At 38.5% G+C, this 15266-nt stretch overlaps 1 protein-coding gene across 2 annotated transcripts in view; it reads right to left on the bottom strand.

Annotated features, from left to right (window-relative positions):
- Window positions 1-9800: 9800 nt before the first annotated feature.
- Window positions 9801-15266, bottom strand: part of ETNPPL (ethanolamine-phosphate phospho-lyase) — a 19097-nt gene continuing 13631 nt past the window's right edge. For both annotated transcript variants that reach the window (XM_011361450.1, XM_011361451.1), the window contains exons 9-13: window positions 14099-14253; window positions 13349-13438; window positions 12990-13120; window positions 11499-11566; window positions 9801-10357 (exon numbers count right to left, since the gene is read on the bottom strand). In XM_011361450.1, coding sequence (XP_011359752.1) covers window positions 10229-10357; window positions 11499-11566; window positions 12990-13120; window positions 13349-13438; window positions 14099-14253 — 573 coding nt within the window. In that variant the 3' untranslated portion in view covers window positions 9801-10228. The remainder of the gene's footprint in view (window positions 10358-11498; window positions 11567-12989; window positions 13121-13348; window positions 13439-14098; window positions 14254-15266) is intronic.

The following is a 15266-nucleotide window of genomic DNA, read 5'->3' as shown; positions in this document are numbered from 1 at the left end:
GGGAGAACGGGATGAAGGGTTAAAGAAGTACAAGTTAGTGGTTAATAGATGGTTACAGGGATGGAGAGCACGGCATAGGGAATGCAGTTAGCCTTAATGTAATGGCTAGGGGGAGAGCCAGAGGAAAGAAAGAGCAATGAGGGAGATCTTTCTATAAATTATTTAAATATCTAACCAATGTACTGTATACTTGAAACTAATTTTTAAAAAGGTCGTTCCACCATTCTTGCAAGCTAATTGTTTCAGAATGATGGTGATCATGAGAAGAACAGGGAACTCTATGAGCTTGAGCCCTTTCTCATACTTTGTTTGTTGTGAAATGAATCACTTGGTCAGAAGTGATGCAATGAGTAGTACCATGACAGGGAAAATTATTCTGTAAGTCCACAAAGAAGCACTTCAGGCAGGAAAGGAAGATTTATATTCAGAGTAATTGTTTCCTTTAATTACAAAGCACTTCCCCATCTGTAGTGGAAGCAGTATAATATAAGCAACTTGCCATAGCTAGCTGGCTGAACCCCTAAGGAATGATGCCATACTGGAGGTTCAGTGTTGGCCTTTGCTGTTGGCAGATTGGGCACTCAGCAGTGGCTGTAGCCAGATGACCTTGGTGAGTGGATGTCCATATTGCTGAGTCAATGCATAACCTCCAACCCTGCTACCATACAGGCACTTTTTTCATGACTCCATTTTCATGACAGGAATAACTAGGTGATTGAATCTGGCTGTCAGAGGGAAATCGGTGTCTAGCAAAGCAATCTTTATCATTGAAACTTTTTAGAGAAGAGAGATTAAATAAAGAAGAATTTCAGGAAGAAAAAAGAAGAAACACATTGGAAATCCCAATATAGACATTTAGGTTAGGATTCTCAGAAATACCATAGAGCAATATTTTGGGAATAGTGAAGAATAAAAGCAAATTAGTGAATACATGAAAGGAATGAGTGGTTAGTTTTATCTCTCGATCTCCTCTCTTTCTCTTTTTAAAATTATTATCACACCAAAAGAACATAAACTAGATGTGAGGCATGAAGGGACATGGTTAAAATCAAGGAGTCCTCAGGGGGTTCTGAAGGAACAAATGTTAGGGGACCATGGCTCTCTGCAAATTGTTCTTGCTCACTAAATCTGTACTTCCTGCTCCCATAGTCCCATTTCACTGCAAATGCTGTGTTATTGCTACAATTTTCTTCCCTCTAGGTGATGAAAAAGACACTCTAGATTTCTATTTTCCTTGGGGTAACTATTTATCTCAGTTCATAGATGATATTGTTACTGGTGTAAAAAGAGCAATGATGCATAAATCAGCACGTGGTGGCCAATGTTTTATTATGCTCAGGTCAGTATTACCTAGTATTATTATTGGGTATTTGTTACTGTGTAACTTGCATGAGTTTTTCTAATTAATATTTTTGTGTCTGTCACTGACTGATAAACTGAGTTTTGCTTTTGCTTCTGTGGGAGAGAAAGGAACTTTCATCTAACCTCCTATGTTCTTTCGCTGGCCTGGTCTAATAATTAAATCTGCATAACACAGATTAACAAGAGAAAATAACCAAATTTAATTACATATGCACACATGGGAACCTCACATCCATGAAAGAGTCAGAGACCCCACCCTCATACATGAGAGATTCAGAGAGAGAAAGTTAAAATGAGGTAAATATGGCATTCTACCTAAAGAGCTAAGGATGAAGTAAGGCCCCTTGGGGCTTCAGAGGGGACAAAGGTCATTGCAAGACAATCAGAACAGCAGATGCTCAGTAATTAGTAGTTTGCCTTGCCATACAGATAGGCCAAAAAATGTTATCTCTGATAATCTCTTATTATGGGCAAGGTCCCTAATTCAAGTTCTTCTAGTAGTTAAAGGAGAGGGCAGTAATTTTCTCTTGAGACCCCGGGGTCTCTGTTGCCTTTAACTCAAAATAATCTGCAAACCCCAGAAGTACATCTTGGGATGATTCATTCTGAACCCTTATACTTACTTGCTGTAGTTCAAAGCCAATTCATCAGAATAACTGGTTTCACAACATTTCATTAGTAGATTTGACCATCCATGATAATCGATTACTATTTTATGCCTCTGCTTCCAACAATTTATTTATTTCTAATAAATATTCCATTTTTCCATTTTAAGTATGCTCAAAATGCCAAGTTAAAAAAAAGACATTATCCATCTTGAAATAATGTCATTATTATAACACAAAACAGAAAGCTTTGAGAAAATATGGATCTAATGTACCTATTCTTAGACAAATAGGAAAAGGAGTTTCAGGATTTAAGAATATATGCAGTACAATTTTACATAATCACATATAAAGTAGGAATCAATTTTTATAAAAAGTTCTCATGCCGTAGAGCCTTGTTACTCAAAAAGTGGTCTGATACCAGCAGCATCAGTATCACCTGGAAGCTTACTAGAATGGTGAACATCAGTTCCCACCTCAAATCTACTAAAATCAGAATTTGCTTTTTAGCAAATTTTTGTGAGATTCATATGCTATGAAAGTGTGAGAAGCACTGCACCAGAAAACAACCTTCGTAATTATACTATTTTGGTCTTCTAGAACCCTGTTTGCTTTTTGCCTACTACATAGACACAATAAATTTTATATAGCCGTGTAATGAAATCATGGTAATTATGAATGATATAAATGTATATTTATCAATATAAAAAGATGATCATATAATTAAATCTCAAAAAGTATTTAAATATTTTATATGGTTCTTTTTTTTTAAAGTATATGTATATAAGTTTATATAGAAAAAAGTCTACTCCAAATATTAATAGTATATAAAAGAGATTGCAAATGATTTCTTTTTTATTTTATTTTTTCTAACTTTTCTAAAATGAGCACCTATTACCAGTATAGTTTTTATAATAATAAAAGTTTTTTTTTTTAAGTAGAAAATTAAAAATGGGATAGAATTGTATCGGGAAACACCGCTCAGCGAGCATCGAACGCATTTGTTCTTTTATCTTGGATGGACAGTTGAAGCCCATGGCAAATTTGTGGTTTCAGCCAAAGGTCCTCAAAAGATTTCACTGGGTAGAGAGAAAGTTTGGACTCCATTGCAGAACTTGCACTTGGTTCGTGTTATGGACAAAGTTGCTTCTAGGCAGCTCTGTCCTCTTATTGTTCTTCATCTGTCTTCTCTGCGTTATCGGTGTTGACAACAGCACCAATGGCATCTAGTTTGATTTTCTCTTAAAATGCAAGTTGCTCAACAACTGGACAGTTGCTTTCTGCTCATCCACCTCCAGGGCCCACAAGTCATGGTCCTGGGCATGGGTGGGACGCTGATGCTGGTGAACCGTGAGCTGGCACAGTGTGATCGTGGGTTCCCTGGGGTCGCTGTGAGCCTGGCTCTGGCCACATAGAGCTGTGGCGCTGGGGACAGGAAATTGCATTCCCTGACTCAAAACATTTTTAAAGAGTGTAGAAGAAAAATCACTGGCCCAAGAGTCAAGAGTTATCTGGATGCCAGTCCCAGCTTTGCCTCTAAAGACATGGGGCACCTTGTCCAGTCCCTCACTTAACACCTCTGGCCTTCAATTTATCCATCAGTTAAACATGGAAACTGAATCAAGGACGCACTCTAAAGAAAATATTTAAAATGACGTGCTTCAAGAAAAAAGGAAAATAATTCCAGATGGAAGGAAGAAATGAAGCAATGAAACTATATTTCTAATGCCTAAAATTACATACTTAAAATATAAAACAGTAAGACTCAGAGTGGGATACATGAAATAAAAATATTCTAAATTTCTTGCACTGACCAGGAAGAGGATAAAAATCCCAGTCAATATTGCAATTTTGGATTTCAATGAATATGGGTTTGGTTTGCTAGAATTTTGTTTAGGATTTTGCATACATATTTGAGATATTATGTGTATGTATGTATATATATATATACATACATATATACATACATACACATATACATACATACATACATACATACATACATACATACAATAGCACCATGACCAAGTTCTGTTAATTTCAGGTTAGTTTCATATTTGAAAATAAATCTGTGTACATTACTTATGTAATTTTCCTGCCAAATAAGTTCAACTTGAATTTAATTATAAGGAAAATTATACAAATTTGAATTGAGAGACATTCTTCAAAATGTCCAAATGGCTTGGACTCTTCAAAAATATCAGTGTGATGAGAGGAAAAATATAGGAAAAATATTCTGGATTAAAGGAAACTGGACAGAGTGACAGCTAAATGCTATGCAGGATCCTTTATAGAATTCTGGCTTTTTAAAAAAAGGTTATAAAGGGCATTATTGATATAATTTAGGAAATTTGAGTATGAATTGTATACTAGCTAATGTTATAAATTAATGTTAAATATCTTTAATATGATAATTGATTTGTAGGTGAATGACCTTGTTGTAGGGAAAGAGAAAGTGAAATATTTAGGGTGAATTGCCTTGATGTCAGCAACTAAATCTCAAATGGTTCAAATGGTTTAGCTAAAACCAAAAAGTAAATGTGTAGGTACATAGATAGGAAAGTAAATGAGGTAAAATATTAATAATTAGTGAATCCAGGTAAAGATATATGGAATTTGCACTACAATATGAAACTTTCCTGAAGGTTTAAAATTTTTCAAAATAAAAACTTTGAGGAAAATATATACAAAAAATTTAAAACACAATAAAATGACATAACAAAATATGAAGTGGCTATTCACGTGAAGGAAATTGACAGTGAAATCTGAGTGATAATTAAAGTGGCTTCACAAAGATACATAATTAAAGGCATTCCTCAGGCAGGACTGAAAACATTGATGGGCAGTTAGTAAGAAAAGGATCCTGTGCTTAAAAAAGAAGAGAAAATTATCATAATCACCACATTGACAGACTAAAGGGAAAATCATGTAATCATTTAAATAAATACAAACATTCTTTGATAAAATTCATTGTCCATTCATAATAAATACTGGTAGCAAAGTAGAAATTAAAAGGAATAACCTTAATCTTATTGGGTGTTCTCACACACACACACACACACACAGCTACAGCAACTATCATGCCTACTGGTAAAACGGTGAATATTTTCCCTTTGAGACTGGCAACAAGGCAAAGGTTTTGCTATCACCAGTTTTAGTGATATTTGTGTTAAAGTTCTAGCCAGTGGAGTAAAGCAAAAAGGAAAAGAAAAAAAAGAAATAGGGATGACAAGAAATAAATAAAACTGTCATTATTCTCAGATGATATTATATAGGTACAAATCAAAAGAATTGACGAATTTTTGGAATTTACAAGTGGTGAGTTTGCTGAAATCAAAGTCAATATGCAAAAATCAACAAATTTCTAAACACCAAGAACAGTTGGAAAATGAAATTTTTAAAACAATGCTACTTACAGTGGCATTAAAATATATCAAATGCCTCTGAAGAAACCTAACAAAATGTAGACTCATCAAGGCATAGATTCCTTGTTTCAAAATAATATGGAGAAGGTATTGAACTTTCCTTGCTTCTATTTTAGCTTGATGTCTTATCTTGGAAATGGAGCCTTTTTTCTCTCTTGCTCTCTTAGAGAAAAACCCTTCCACCTCCTGTTCAGAGAGCCCAGTATAAAGTCTCTATACCTGCTGTCTTATGCTGACCCAAAGGAAGTCTTCCTATGTATCAGATGTGTGTCAAGCCTTCTTAGGAGGACGTAGGCAGGAAAACTGACTGCTAATCAAAGCTTTACTTGTAAAGTCTATCTAAGGTTGTTTCCCCAGCCTATGGTTGGGATGGAGATACTTGGCAGTTGGAGTAGCACCCACATAGGGTCTCTGCCTGTGGAGAAGTCCAGGTGGAAACCTCTGAAACTGCCTTTCCACACACACACACACCTACCCTCACCCTCTCCAAATAAGATGATACATAAAAGACAATATCACATTCTGGGCATTGATGGTGTAGATTAGTGCCACTCTTAGAGATTTAAAGGATGGGAGGTGGTGGTTGTTTCTATTCTCTCTCTTCTTAATTAGCTGACTTGGCTTCTACAGAAACTAGATGACAACTGGAAAATGACTGTACACTGTTGCAAGCTACCAAGCGGTAGCCCAATAGCAGCTGAAGTACTAGACATGTTGGTGTTGCTAGAGAAGATTAATAAGCCTCATGTACGTGATATATAGTCATTGGGGAATACGCTTACTTTTAACCTAATCAGAAAATCAGAAACGGTTTGCATTCCTATGAAACTGACAACAATATTCTTTACACTTTCGCTCTAGAGCCATGCCCTCTGTCATAACTTGGTCTGAAAGGATCTGGACCATCTGGGCATTCTGAAAAATGTCACCATTATCCATTGCATAGAAGACATCCTCCAGATCCTGTAGGAAGACAGGTGGCTAGTGTTCTGGAGACCTCAGTAAAGCATGTTTGCTCAAGAGGGTGGGAGGTAAACACTGCTAAGAATCGAAGATCCATCATTTCAGTAAAAAGGATGATGTCCACATTATAGGCACACTCAATAGTGGCCTTGAAAGATAGTAACAAAGGAAAATCTTCCTGAGGTAGAACTTTGCATGGTGCACCTGGTCATCCACTTTGTGTGGAAGGAGAAGAGAGATAAGCATATATATGGAATCATGAGCGGTGGCGAATGGCCTACTTAGCTTGTCAGAAGCCTAAAAGAAATATTGGAAAGTCTGTGATAAAGGAGATATTGGATAGAGGCACATAAATAAATATGTAGAGTGAATGCCACATATTGTTTTTTTGTATCACATGTCAATGTCCACCAAAAAAATCCACCACAGAAGAGGTACTGACCAACCATTAGCCAGCCTTTGACTTAGCTACCCCCTAATAAGCATAAAGGGCACATGAGCACAATGGCCACAGTGGCAGAGATGGAGGCAATGTGTTGGCCCATAGCATGAACTCCCACTTGCCAGGACAGATTTAGCTGTTGCTCCCTCTGCGTACCTGATCTGCCTGCAACAGAGACCAACACCGAATGTCTGATATGACACTATTCCTTGAGATCAATGTCTGCCTGGTGACAAGTTGACTGCATTGGGCCAGTGGTTTGTTTGCACAGGAAGACATTTATTTGGTGCACGGGTTTGCTTTTGCTTTTCCTGTTTGTACAGGCTGAGCCAACACCACAATCCAGGGGCTTACAGTATGCCTATTCCACAAACATGGAATCTCATAAAACATATCATCTAAAGAGGGAACTCACTTTACAGTGAAGATGTGTAGGGTGGGCCCATGACTATGAGGTCACCAGGCTGTATTAAACTCACACCATCCAGAAGCTGCCACTCTGACAAGGCATTGGAATGCCATCCTGAACAAAGGTGTGGCTGAAGTACCAGCTCAGAGGTACTATTCTTCAGAGAAGGATGGCATCCTTCAGAACGTAGAATCTGCACCCGATCAGGGACCTTTATAAGGCCCTGTGTCCCTAGTAGGATCCTGGACCTAGGGAGTGAAAGCAGCAATGGTCCCATTTACCATCAATGACTAAGTGGAGAATTGTGTTCTTCCCATCCTTACAACTTTGAGCTCTGCAGGGTTGGAAGCCCAAGTCCCCAGATGGGTGCACTTTTGCCAAGGGACAAAGCAAGAGTCCTGTTAAACTATAAGCCACACCTGACACCTGAGTATTTTGGACTCCTATGTCTGGGGAGCAGCAGGTGGAGTCAGCATGTTGGCAGAGTTGATTGACCTCGACATCTGGAAGAGGTAGGGCTGCTGTTGCACAGTGGCGGAGGCAGGAATATGCCACTCAGGGGTCATGCTTTGGTATCTCTCGGAAGTCCTTGCCTAATTGGAACCGTGAAAGGACAAGTGCTGCGTCCCCGGCCTGAGAAGGGCACGGTTTCCAGGGGTTCACACTCCTGAGGAATGAGGGTTTGAGTCACACCACTCCGAGCGTGTCCAGACGTGATTGCTGAGGGTGAGTGGGATTTCGATGGTGAAGGAGAGAGACAAAGAGTTCCACTTGTGGCCCTGAGGCAAATTTACAGTGGCAGGAGTTGTAGGTTGCTCCACTAACGTCACTTTTCTAAGTCTCCCATCAGGAAGAGATACCCACTGAGGAATTATTGAGGAGCTTTTCCCACGAATGTGTGGGGAAGTGGATCTGCATGGCACAAGGGGTGGACTTGGCAGCCAGGGAAGTGAGCTGCTCAGCTCTCCCTTCAAGATGTACCTGTAGTGAGGAGTGCACTCAGCTGATGGCCCCAGCCACAGCGTCTTCAGGATCCACTGCAGCATTTAAGCTGGATATGCTGCCCCTGAGAGCTCCCAGCCAAAGGGAAGTCAGCAGAGGTAACAGGGCCTGGTCCTTTCTGTCCAGCACACTCTCCTTTATGGACAATCTGCCCTGGAGCTCCCCGATGCGCTGGCAGAGACCTTCCCAGAGCTGCATTTCCATCTGAGACTCTTCCGACCCAGTCCTCCTTTCCGGTTCTTCCCCTGTCGCAGGTGTCACACCTGAAAGCCTTTACTGACTGCTCCTGCTCCCTCGCTCCTTTGTCTTTCACAGGCGTTTCCTCTATCGATCTCTTGCACTTCTAACTATCTTGGTGTAACATCCATCTTGGGATCTATCTTGAGTCTCAGAGGACCCAAACCGATGCAGCCTCTCTTTTGAGGCCACAGAAATGAGGCCGCTACCAGGACATCACACGCAGGCGGTTTCTGTTCTCTTCAGGAAGAAGTCACTTATCTCTGTCTCTCGCTTCCTTATCATAAACCTAATTTTTAGATCATAAAGAGTGGAGCGCACTGAAGAATGAAATTTTAGTTTTCTCTTATTTTATACTTGGAAAACTAACACAGGCACGGGTTTTCTCCTTTCTCCTTTGACTGTATATACCAGTTCCAGTAAGAGGAGGCAAGGGTCGCTCACAGAAACGAGTGCTGATCTGCACCGGGAAAGGTCTGATTATCGTGTCATTATCTTGTCACAAGAAGCAAACCACAGAGACCTCTATTCCTTTCCCTCTTTGCCAGCTCTGGAAACCAACTTCAGCTTTGTTCAGCCAGGATCCAGAATCAGTTATACTTTTAGCATTTGAGACCTTGCATTTTTATAGCATTTTTATTAATGATGAACTCAGAAAGCAAGCTTTTTACAATTAACTTTCCTCCCAACATCCTTCTCAGTTATCATGAAACGGCCATAGCAAAACTATTACCTCTTCTTGATGGAACAAAAAACACACACGAAGTTTAATAACTATTAGAAAGGCAATAGAGAGACAATGGGAAGTCAAAACTAAAATTCAAATTCCTTCCAGTTCTGTACAGTACCCACCATGTGGATGTCTCATGGTACCAGCCTCTTGAGGTCCCAGGTTTCCTCATGTCTGGTTAGAAATGTGTGTGTGTGTGTGTGTGTGTGTGTGTGTGTGTGTGTGTGTGACACACTCTTGTGTGTGAGGGGATGTGCATGACAAACTTGATGATGAGAAGATGTTTGGTTAAAAGTTAATTTCTTACCTGACAGGTAAGTGACTTGCCAAGGTGACACAATCTAAGTAGACAGAGTCTCCTGACTGTGAACACAATGCTTTGACTCCTGCTGATGTTCCAGCCACATATTTAGGGTGTTTCTGAGTGTGCTCCTTGTCCGCGACCCAAGTCCCTACAGGATCATGATTAACTTAGTCTAGTTGCCTGACCGAGATCCTAGTTATACATTCACTTTTTAGCATTTGCTGTATGTGATTATTTCCCAAATGGCTCTGATTTCACCACCCCAACCCTTAATAGTCTCTGCAAAAGAAGGGTAAACACTTTGCTAGTAAAAAATTGGGGGTTTATATCATCTTTTATTTTATTACGGTCCACAAATATATATAAATGGAATCATTATAGAATTCATATCTTAAGGCACTTAAGTTAAGGAATCTGTTGTGCTTGCTCTCTTATTTCAGTCATTAAAGCATGAGAAGTAAAACTGCCAACATAATACTCAGTTTGAAGCTTAAAGTTAGTGGAATAAATTAAGTACATTCAGAAATCTCAAGTAAAGAATTAACAGGCTAGAGGCTAAACTAATAATCTTGACATGGTTTGATCATCACTTGGTTTATTCTTAGTACCCATTTACCTTTTTTTATTTACAAATCTAAAAGGAATGCAAATTCTGCCTTTAGGGAATGCAATAGTTATTAAACAGAAGAGACACTTCCATTCATTCTCTGTAACGCAGGACATTTATATTGCTTTAAAACACTAATCTCTCATGTCTTGAGCCTCTTACTGAGCAGTGAATGTTTATCTGTGCGCAGTCCATTTCTCTTTTGGCTGGGATTTTCTTTCTGGTCCGGGGCACCCTCACTGAGCAATTCCAAGCGTGTTTCCTTAGGCATCTGCAAAACAGGCACACAAACTCCAGCGGACAGATGCTCCACCTCTAATCTGCCCTGCCTCCCAGGGCTGATCCACAGGCCCAGGGACAAACACAGCACAGTGGAGAACACAACAAAACATGATACTCGTCGTTCCTCCCTAACTCTGACTAGTATCTTCCACAGACATTTGAAATGTGATGTCGACATAAAATCTGGGGCTCCAAGTCAATATTTTAGAGATGTATGTTAACTCTGCTAACACTGAAGTAGGATTTCCCACAGAGAACTCCCTTTTTTGGAAGCTCTTTTTCAATGTTTGCTCAATTCTTACACCTGTGATTCTGTCCTAGACAGATAATCATTGATTTCTAGAACTGGTTTGTGCTGTACCAAGATACAGAAGCAGTCCTGTTAGTGAATCATCTGCTCTCATTCAGATGGCTTAATGTTTTGCAGTCTGGAAAAGGACTTTGCTAACTGCACTGGATGTGCAGGCCGGCTCAAGGCACTGAGTGTTCCTTTATGGGTCAGAGTCATAAACAAATTATGCAACAAAGCTCCTCAAGTTTTTTGCCTTACTGTTTCCCCGACCCAGAGAGCGCTTTCTCACACCCGGGCAGCTCAGGGAGAGAACGGAAAGGCCCTCTGTTGGAAGCACATCAAATGCAGAAACTAGGCCACTCAGTGCCAGATGGTTCCCAGGCCCCAGTGGCCGTTGGAAGTCTCTGCTTCAGTTCATTTCAGGACCAGACTCTGGCATTGTGGGGCCATGCTGCTAATGCGCCTGTCGATTTTAAGGAGGGGCATGTGGGAATCTGAGGCAGTGTCAGGCGGTCTTCAGCGTAAACAAGAAAGTGTTTAGGACACATATTATCATCTCTCTAGATTTTTAATGCCCTCTTTGTGGGCCTGAGGGGTTTTTGGTGTTGTTATGGGAATGATCCTATAAGAATGGTTCTTTTGCTTTTTTCCTTTCAACTGGTCTGATACACGCCTTGAAATTTAATTGTGCACTCAAAATTGCAGCAATAAGCCAACCCTAGCACAAGTGGTTTTATTCTAAATTTCATTGTACAATTTTTTAAAATTTGCATTCCTTTTTCATAAATTCCTAAAGTTTTAAAAGTTTCCCTCAAGAATAAAGGTAGCAGACTCTTACCTTTGTTCTGCATGGTGTATTATCAGAGACCACACTCTCAGTTTGGGCTCCAATGGCTTCTTCTAAAACTACATCAAGAAAGGTACAATGGAGAAGACAGAACATAAAAATCTCAAAAACTCCTTTGGCATCTACAGAAATACCCTTAAGAATAAGGAGGTAAAATGCATTTAAAAATGTGTCAGACTGAAAATCGCTGCTTCTAGGCTTTTATTGTAGTGTTTCATCGTTATCACTTACAAGTGGCACTGACACCATGTTAGCTATACCTTGGTCACTTTATTCAAAGGAAATTCTTTGGCCCATCACCAATAATGCTTAAGCTCTGAGTTGACTTTTATGTAATAGTAACAGACTTGCTGCAACCTCTACCCTTTCTTCAGCCGGCCATTCAAGGACTCAGAGGACACGCAGGTATGTAAGGAATACTTGCCAGGTTTGGGTGTTGGTATACTCTTGGTCCAAAGGAAATGACTTAGTACAAGTAACTCTAGCTGACTCTCGAGTTCCCAAACATTAATTATGGACTGTATGCTACATCGATTCCTAGCTTCTCAGCCTTGTCCTGGCCTAAAAGGCTGATAAGGGAGCAGAGAAGTCGAATCTTAAAAATATAACCAAAGCAACAACAAAAATTTTAACATTCGACATTGCTTTATGTAACATGGTTTTAAACTGCTATTTTACTTTCTTATATCAACCTAATTGTATAATATAAATAAATAAAAGATAAATTCCTATGACAGGCTATAATTTTGAATGACAAGCTGAAGTTCTCAAAAAAATTAAATTGTAATAAGTGAAATACACAAAATCAAATGACTCAGTATATAGCAAATAATTGTTAACCTATAGACTATAATTTTTATTAATAATGTTTCACGTATCTTCACAACACAATGTTCAAATACTGTACACTGGAGCAGCAGTTCCCAGCCTTTTTGGCACCAGGGACCAGTGCTCTTACGAGAATCTAATACCTGATGATCTGAGGTGGAACGGAGGCGGTGATGCTAGCATTGGGGACTGGCTGCAAATACAGATGATGCTTCGCTCACTTGCCCACTGCTCACCTCTTGCTATGCGACCCGGTTCCTAACAAGCCACGGACCGGTACCGGTCCTTGGCCTGGGAGTTGAGGACCCCCGCACTAGAGCGTTTGTGGTGTATAGTACAATGCAGACATGCAGCTTTTTAAAAAGTGAAAACAAATGGTAAAAATAAAACTGTGTGCTATTTCAATAAAAGCTTAGGTTTTGAGTGGTATGAGTACAAACAGAAAATTTTGATTTAAGTAAGAGCTCATGATGTAGTTATTATTTTTCAGCTCTCCTTTTCTAGTTCTAAATACAAAGTTAACACTCATTCCTGCCCTCTTTCATGTCTGTCATGAATAACAAGATGCACAGTCATGTATGACCAAGCGTGGGTTGAAGGTGGGAAGCATGGGTGTTGGGGACAAGGAAGCATCTTAAAAATAAGTGGACAGACCTGTCAGAATCTCATCGAGTTGGTCCACCATAAACTTTGCATCTTCTTCAGTGAAGCACATAGGTGGTTTTATTTTAAGCACATTTCTATGAGGTCCATCAGCACTGAGAAGCACTCGCTTTTCTTTCATCCTAATTTCGAAACAGGAAATACATGTGAGGGCATACAAATGATAACTAAGATTCTATAAGAATGATGTGAAAATGACCAGTTTACTATTTTGCATGCAAAAAGCCCACATTTATAAATTGCATGTGTCTTAAACTTTCCTTAGTTGGAGAGATGGGAGGAAATAAAAGAAGCTTTCGAGAGGGTGGTTACCCAGAACCCAGACAGAAATGGAGTGGGAGTGCATTTACTTGTAAATAACATGCTGAGCTTCAGCTGTGGCAGGAGTCCTTCTCTGAGGATCCTTTACTAAGTCAATTCCAATAAAAAGGCCAAAGCCCCTGAGGGAGGTAAGGAAAGAAAACTTGACACACATTCATTGTCACACTGCATTGTCACAAAAATTAACACTCCTTAGATTTCAGTTTAATTTAAGGCTAAATGTGACTCCTTTTAAGAGTAACTGTAATTAATTCTAATTCAAGATATCAATCCAGTATCTGCAGCTCTTCCTAGTTTTTGTCATCCAGTTTTTTCCCCATCTCTTAACTGTAAAAGAAAAAGGCTTAAAAACAACCTCTTTGGAGTATTTAGTTTGTCAAAACATTAAAGATAATAAATGTTTAATATTTATATGTATACATCTATGCAAAATATTGAGTTTTCCAAGATATTATTTAAAAATAATTTTTAGTTTAAAATTACTTTAAATTACTTTAAAAGTAAGTTACTTTAATCCCTTCCTTTCATCTTTTCGGTGCTGAAATTATCATAGCTTTATCTTTTAAAAAAAGTATAAAAGTCGGGAAAGATATACATCCAAAATTTAATAGTAGTGATGATATCTTGGGTTCTCAATTAAGAATGAGTTTTGTTTTTTATGTTTTCAGTGTTTTCTAGATTTGGTTTTATGTAATTTATTTTAAATTTATAAGATAAAATGTTAGCTAATTTCACCTGGAAAAATGAATAACTACATGACAACATCATGATGAACATACCTGATATCTCCTATCAAACTGTGCTTAGCCTTCTGTTTATTTAGTAACTCAGTAAGATAATTCCCTACTCTTGTGGCATTTTCTTGAAGGTCTTCATTTTCAATTACATCTAGGACGGCCAAACCAATAGCAGAAGATACTGGATTTCCTCCATACTTCAGAAAAAAAGATTAATGAGAAAACATAATAGTTGAATTAGTGGAATTGCTTCAACTATGAGAAATATGGCTCAAACATAAGCAAGCAAAGATATAATTTCAATAAAATTTTCTCTTGTGATATTAATTTCACAGATTTAGAATATAGCATGATTCTATTCATTCGGAATTAAAGGAAAATTCATTCCAAATTATATTCTCTTGCTGCATAACTAGTATGCAGGAAATTTATCAAGAAATTTATTGGTTTATCTAAACAAAATATAAACAACGTGTTGGGAATTAAGAATTTCAGAGTGTGGTTTAGTGAGGGGGATATAGTTTTCTGCCCTTGAATAGTGTAAAAAGAACTAAGAAATGACATTTTCTTTAAATAATTTACATCCTTAGATAACAAATCCTATTATGTGTTGTACAAACTACAATAATTTTTCTAAGCTTAAAGCTTATGGCTTTTGGGAGTAAAACCAAGGAAATAAAAATTCAGTATGTCCTATGACAGTCCTATAACTTTTATGGTACTGAATTATCTAAACAGAGAAGTTTAAAAAATTTAAATATGACACAAAACAAAACAAAAAATTATATCTGTTAATGAAATATCATAATGTCTAGAGTTTAGCAGGGAAGCCATCTATCAGTGGAATAATTAATAAGAACATTTGAGGAAGGGGAAAGATACAGAAGGGAAAATGTAAGAATTGTGCCAGATTGATGAAACACGTCTAGATTAAAGTTTGGCTAGGGTCCTGGACTGATTAGCTGGCAATATTGAGTTTTAACCTTTACTCTATAGGCAAGAAGTATAGAACATGCATTATTTTTCCCTCTTAGCAGTAAAGTCACAGATCAAAATATACCGTATTGAAATACTCCATCCCCGAGCTGCTGAAGGCCTCTGCAATTTCTTTGGTTGTTACCACACATGCCACAGGGTGGCCATTGCCCATTGGTTTTCCCATCGTGACGATGTCTGGAACAAAGTCTTCGCCATGCATTTGGAAGCTCCA

The sequence above is a fragment of the Pteropus vampyrus genome, unplaced genomic scaffold, assembly GCF_000151845.1.
Source record: "Pteropus vampyrus isolate Shadow unplaced genomic scaffold, Pvam_2.0 Scaffold67, whole genome shotgun sequence".
In the NCBI taxonomy this organism is placed as follows: Eukaryota; Metazoa; Chordata; class Mammalia; order Chiroptera; family Pteropodidae; genus Pteropus; species Pteropus vampyrus.
This window is presented reverse-complemented; position numbering and strand designations above follow the sequence as displayed.